Raw genomic sequence first — 6,024 nt, forward strand, 5'->3', positions numbered from 1 at the left:
TACTGTCTTCCTATTTCAGGCGAAAACCAGATTACTTTTAAAACGGTTCCCCCAAATAAAGTGGGAAAAACTTCAACGTACAATTTAGAATGTATGCAAGTGGCTGATGGGGCGTGAGGGTCACGAGAAAGAAAGAGTTTCCAGCAAGCTTATTTTTAGGATTAAAAACGACAGCAAAAATTACAGGGCCGGAAGATTCTTCTGATTGAATGCTGAGTTGAAAATGAAACTTAATTGTGTCCTTTACGTCCTCTTCGCTCCTATGTTCATGTGGGAGGCAAACGGCAGAAACCCCTTCTCACCGACTTCGCCAAAATGCGCACTTCCATCGCAAGAGGCCCGGGCCCTCCCACTCTCCCTCCCTCAACCCCAAATGCGTCTAAGCACTGAGAAGGGAGAGGGGTGCGAAAGAAGGGGATCCCTAGCAGCTGCAGCCCCTCACCTCTGATCGCGCCCTTTCTTGCTAGTTAATTTTTGCGCGAGGTGCGCGGTTTGGAGTCCTCTGTGTGTGCATTTGGAGATGGAGAACCGGGTGGAGGAGATGAGCCCCGCTCTCACCCAGGGGGAAGAAGACGACCAGGGAAAGGAAGGGAGGAAGAAGGGGGGCGCCCGATTCCCCGTGGGGCCCTCCCACGTCTGCACTTCGGGCGCTCAGGGCCCGAGTGTTCTGCGCCCCGGCCACCCTCTTCAGGGCGCCGCCGGGCTGGCTGGGGCGCAGCCCACACGCCCGCGGGGGCGAAGCGACAGCAGCCGCAGGGCTGGGAGCGAGGAGCCACTCACCGCAGCACGCCGAGCCCAGCAACAGCGCCGCTACCAGGGGCCACATCTCCGCGCCCGCCGCGGGGTCGCCGCCGCCGCCGCAGGTGTCTGGAGCAGCAGCCGCCGCCGCCGTTACAGGCAGGACCGACCGCCGCCGCCGCCCGTCACAGGCAGGACCCACTGCCCAGGCTGCACGGCCGCGCGCACGCGCGCTCCCACTGCTTCCCGCCCGCTCCCCCGCCTGCTCCCCGCCCGCGAGAGCCGCGCACGCGCACTCGGCCCCGCCCCGCAACCGCTGCTGTTGACGCGGCGCCCTCCCTAGTCGCAGGCTCCAGACCCGGGGCCCGCCTGCCCGCTCCACGGAGGCCGGATGCCTGCTCCAGGGCGGTGGCACGCGCCGCGCTTCCAGGTCACGTCCTGTCGCACCCGCCCGCCCCTGGGGTCCGCGTGCTCGCCCGCCGCAGGAGGCTGAACCCTGTGTTCCCATGCTCGCCGGGGACCTCATTGCACCCGTTCCTGTCCGCGGGTCGGTTCCTGCCTTTCGCGCGGCGCTGGGCCCCACTGTCCTCTCTCTCTACTTTTCTCTTCTTTGCTTTCACTCCCACCCTCGCGCTTCAGGGGCCGGGTCCCGCCCCGCCCCAGCCCGCGTCTCTCCCTGTACCCGACGTCCGGCTGCGCGCGTGGAGCAGGACACCTAGGCTTTCACCAGCGCCCGTTTCCCCCGGACGCGGCCGTCTAGCGCCGAAGCGCACCCCGCGTGGGGGCGTCTCGCAGCTTCCAGCGGTCCCTGAGCCCGAGGCCGCCACGCCCAGGGCAGGGCGGAGGCCGGGTACCTGCCCGCAGGGAGCTTCCACTCGCCCCTCGCGGGCTCTGCGTTCGGCTCGTCTGCTCGCTCTGCTCTTCCCTATGCGGTTCTCTTCCCTCTTTCTCACTTGGTTCTTTAGTGGTTTCATCCTCTGATCAGGGTTAATCAAACAAGTTCCATTCACGGTGGTAAACATTGTTACCTGTGAACACCGCCACCACCGGGACTAGCGAGCATTGTCGCAAACAGGCATTAGCAGCGTGTCCAAAACATCCCCACCAGCAAGATTATTGAGCTTGGTTTGTGACTGCCCCACGTGCAGCCCTCTGCGCTGCGCTTGGGTTTAACATGCTTGAAAAATGGGTTCGAAATGTGGCCGCAAGCCACAATAGGGACAAGGCTTTTGAATTTATCGCTGAATCACACAGGCCACATCATTCATCCTGAAGCAAAAGTCTTTTAAAGATACTTTTAACCGTTATCCTAACTGATGTACTCTCTTATCAGAAAGTCAGGCTCTGGTGGCTGCTGTAATGGAGTGCACATCCTGTCCACCTCCTTGATTGTTTTCCTCCTACCTGCTGGGAAAGAAAGCAATTTCCCACCACAATACCCCACTTCTCCAAATCCTCTACACAGTGCGGCTCCTCCCAAGCATCCCATTGCCATAGAAATAAAATCCAGCATATGAAAGTGGCACTGTCTATGACACTCTGTACCAGTGTATTGTATACTATCGAGCTTCTTCCTGTAATTGCTTTTTTTGTGTGAACCTCTTCCCCACAGCATTATCAATTCTTTTAAATCCGAGAGCATTTTAAGTATTCCCTCCTCCAAGACTTTCCATTGAGCTCGGCAAACAGAAGGGGTTTAATAAATGTGTTGATGCGGCGTGAGGCAGGCATTGCTCTAGTGAAATTTGATTGCTTTTTTAATGATTGAAAAATAAAAACAATTGCCTGGCAGACATCTCACTAAAACAATGGTTAATAATTATGGTGGTAATGATTTGAATGGCAGCCTTGACACCCCGAGGCAACCAAAGGGACTCATCGATTCTCCTCCAACTGCTGCTTATGTGGATACAAAAGAATCATCCACCAGACTTTGAGCATTAGGGACATTGTGTATCACAGAGCAGCTGGTTGGCTAAATAAGGCTGTCAGCTGTCCCTGATACCGACCAACCCCCCTAAAGCTGAAGAGTGACTAGAAAGGACTGTCCCCAACCTTCAGAGGTGGAGATCGGGTGATGTTCTGTTTTACACTGGGAGCTACTTAGCTATATGCTTAATGTCTTTTTGTGCAGAAAATGGAATGAGAGGCCACCTGGGTGACCACTGCTGCTCTTGGGAATCTAGCTGGGGTATGTTTTGGTGGTGGGACAAAAGCAGGCGTATCCCAGGAGAGACAGTCCAAAGCAGCCTGCCTAGGTTTGATTATCCTCTCTCTGAGATAACCTTAAGCTCTTTTCAGTATTTAATCATTTTAAAGGTTTGCCTTTTAACTTTTCAAAGCATTTTAATTTGGATGTTGAGCTCATCTTATCTGTATGTAAGGAGTTTCTTGGGTAGAGAGGGAGGGGATAATACATATTAGAATCTTTTGAACACAGGAAGTACACATTAGCTATATCACCTAAGTTAATCTTCATAACAACCTCAGAAAGGATAAATGTTATGATCTCCCTTTTTGAGATGAGGAAACAAAGGGAAAGAGGAATGGTGAGCACTTTGCCCACAGTTATAAGTGACACTGCTCTCTCTCTTGTCTCTCTCCCTTATTCTGGTTTTCATCCTTTTTTCTTTTTACCCTATAATATCAAAGTTGCTACAGTTTCCCCTTTACAGATAAATAAACTTAAAAAAATCACTCTTGTCACCTTTATAGATAAGGAAAGTGAGGCTTGGTCACAAGCTCAGGGAGGGACTGTGGTTGGACTGAAGTCTCCCTGACTCCATGGCCAGCGAAAAAATTCACAAACTTCCTCTCTCAGTGCATAAAAAATTTCCCTTGCCCTCATTTCTGTCTCAACAATACATTTACTTTTATCTTCCTCCCCACACAACATCAAGATCCTGCCACATAGTAGGTATTGATATGATAGTATCTTTAAATGTTTATGTAGATACAATTGTATCCTTATTGTAACTTCATTCAGCAAATGTTTTGCCCCATGGTGGTGTGTCATGCAACGACATGAGACAGTGCTGTCTCCTGGTACCCCAAGGGGTTGGCTTAGAACTGTATGTGCCTACCTACTCATAGTCTGTGCTTTGTGTAGGGCCAGATGCATCTGTCAACGTAAGGGAACATAACAGCAAAGGATCCCACAGTAAATCAAGGCCCATGATAATGGCAGTATAAGTTAAGTGCACTTCTCTGTGTTTTAGTCTTACTTTGGTGCATATCAGTTACCATCTTTTATTGAAATTATGTTTATATAGCTGTCTTCATGTTCAGTAATAACTGTTTCCTATACTGTAAGCTCAATGAAGGGAGCTTACATATGAGTCTTCTTTACTGCTAGCCCCTTTGCCTGACACATAGTATGTACTCAACAAATGGTTGTTAAAAGAATAAATAGAATGAGTGAATAAATGAATGACTGAATGAGTAAATAAACCTCTCAGGGTCAGGAACTATATCTTCCATCAGTGTCTGACAAAGCACCTAGCATAAAAGGGTGTTGTGTAAACATGTTTTTTTATTTTTATTTTTTGTTTGTTTGTTTGTTTTGAGGCGGAGTCTCGCTCTGTCGGCCAGGCTGGAGTGCAGTGGCATGATCTCGGCTCACTGCAAGCTCCGCCTCCCAGGTCATGCCATTCTCCTGCCTCAGCCTCCCGAGTAGCTGGGACTACAGGTGCCCACCACTACGCACGGCTAATTTTTTGTATTTTTAGTAGAGATGGGGTTTCACCGTGTTAGCCAGGATGGTCTCGATCTCCTGACCTCATGATCCACCCGCCTTGGCCTCCCAAAGTGCTGGGATTTACAGGCGTGAGCCACCGCGCCCGACCAACATATGTGAATGAAACTATTGAACTAACCTTGGAGCTGACCTGACATATTAGAGGTTCTTAGCATCATTAAATTCCTAATTTTGACTTATCAGTCATCAGCTGGTTGTAGTTTCGGAGTATTATCTCTTTCTTCTTAGTGTCTCTGAATATGTGCTTTTTTTGTAATTAAGATTCTTCACTTGTTAATACTTCTGGCCAATGGAATGCAAACTAACATCTGTTGCATGGTCAGGCAACACTAGCAACACTGGATTATTCCATGCCTGGACTATGCTACTTTCAGGCTTTTGTGCTTCAATTACGCTGTTTGCTCTGCTTCTCATAATTCTCCCTCATGTTTTCTTCTTTGCTCCTCAACTCAGAGAATTCTAGCTCGTTCTTCAAGGCCAAGATCAAATATCACTTCCTCCAAGAAGCCTTTCTCAACCCTACTTTTCCTCTTTGCCATGATTCTCCATCATTTCATAGGTCTAGTTATCTCTCCCATGATGCTTTGTTCATACTGCTAACAAAATGTGTCAGTAGATATTTGTTTCTACATAATAGTTTCCTCTTCTATCACATTAGCTTGGAGAAAATGAAATTTGTCCTGAGTATATTTGCATGTCTGTATTAGGGTTCTCTAGAGAGACAGAACTAATAGGATAGAGAGGTAGGTGGATTGGCTCATGTGATTAAAGAGGCTGAGACGTTCCTCGATAGACCATCTGTAAGCCTGGAGACACAGGGATGCCAGTAGCATGGTTGTCCAAACTGGAGGGCCTCAGAACCAGGGAAGCCCTTGGTGCACCTCTCACTCTAAGGCTGAAGACCTAAGAAGCCAGGAGGCCACTGGTGCAAGTCTCAGAGTTCAAAGGCTGGAGAACCTAGAGTTCTGATGGCCAAGGACAGGACGAGAAGGGGGTCTCAGCTCCAGGAGAGAGAGTAAGAGAGCCTTTCCTCTGCCTTTTTACTCTATCCAGACCCCCAGCCGGTTAGATGGTGCCCACCCACATTGAAGGAGGATCTCCCCAATTCAGTCCACTAACTCACATGCCAATATCCTCTGGAAATACCCTCATAGACACACTCAGAAATAATGATTTAGCACCCATCTCTTAATCCAGTCAAGTTAATACCTAAAATTAACCATCACAATCTCCAAAGTCAAACATAGTGCCTGGAGACCTACGTGTGTCGAATCAATCAAGAAAATTTACAGGGTGGTATGTAGTATACAGAGTCACTTTAGCCTAGGTCTGAGTTATAGGTCAAGCCACTTACTACCTGTTAACCTTGGACACATTATTTAAACTTTCTGAGCACTTGTTTTCTCATTTGTAAAGCGAAGATGTTAAAAACAATATAAATTAACTTTTGAACATGGCTTGAGAATGTAATAAGTTAACACCTTTACAGTTATGTAGAGCAGTGCCTGAGGCACAGTAGGCACACAATA

The 6,024-nt window shown here is 49.0% G+C and overlaps 1 protein-coding gene across 3 annotated transcripts in view; it reads right to left on the reverse strand.

The window, feature by feature from the left end:
* CD47 (CD47 molecule) overlaps positions 1-1,548 on the reverse strand; it is a 47,940-nt gene extending 46,392 nt beyond the window's left edge. The window contains exon 1 of one of the 3 annotated variants that reach the window (XM_034957053.4): positions 781-1,548. In XM_034957053.4, coding sequence (XP_034812944.4) covers positions 781-1,264 — 484 coding nt within the window. In that variant the 5' untranslated portion in view covers positions 1,265-1,548. The remainder of the gene's footprint in view (positions 1-780) is intronic. The other 2 variants (XM_034957054.4, XM_034957051.4) reach the window with 2 other exon arrangements.
* Positions 1,549-6,024: the final 4,476 nt, after the last annotated feature.

The sequence above is a fragment of the Pan paniscus genome, chromosome 2 (assembly GCF_029289425.2).
Source record: "Pan paniscus chromosome 2, NHGRI_mPanPan1-v2.0_pri, whole genome shotgun sequence".
NCBI lineage: Eukaryota > Metazoa > Chordata > Mammalia > Primates > Hominidae > Pan > Pan paniscus.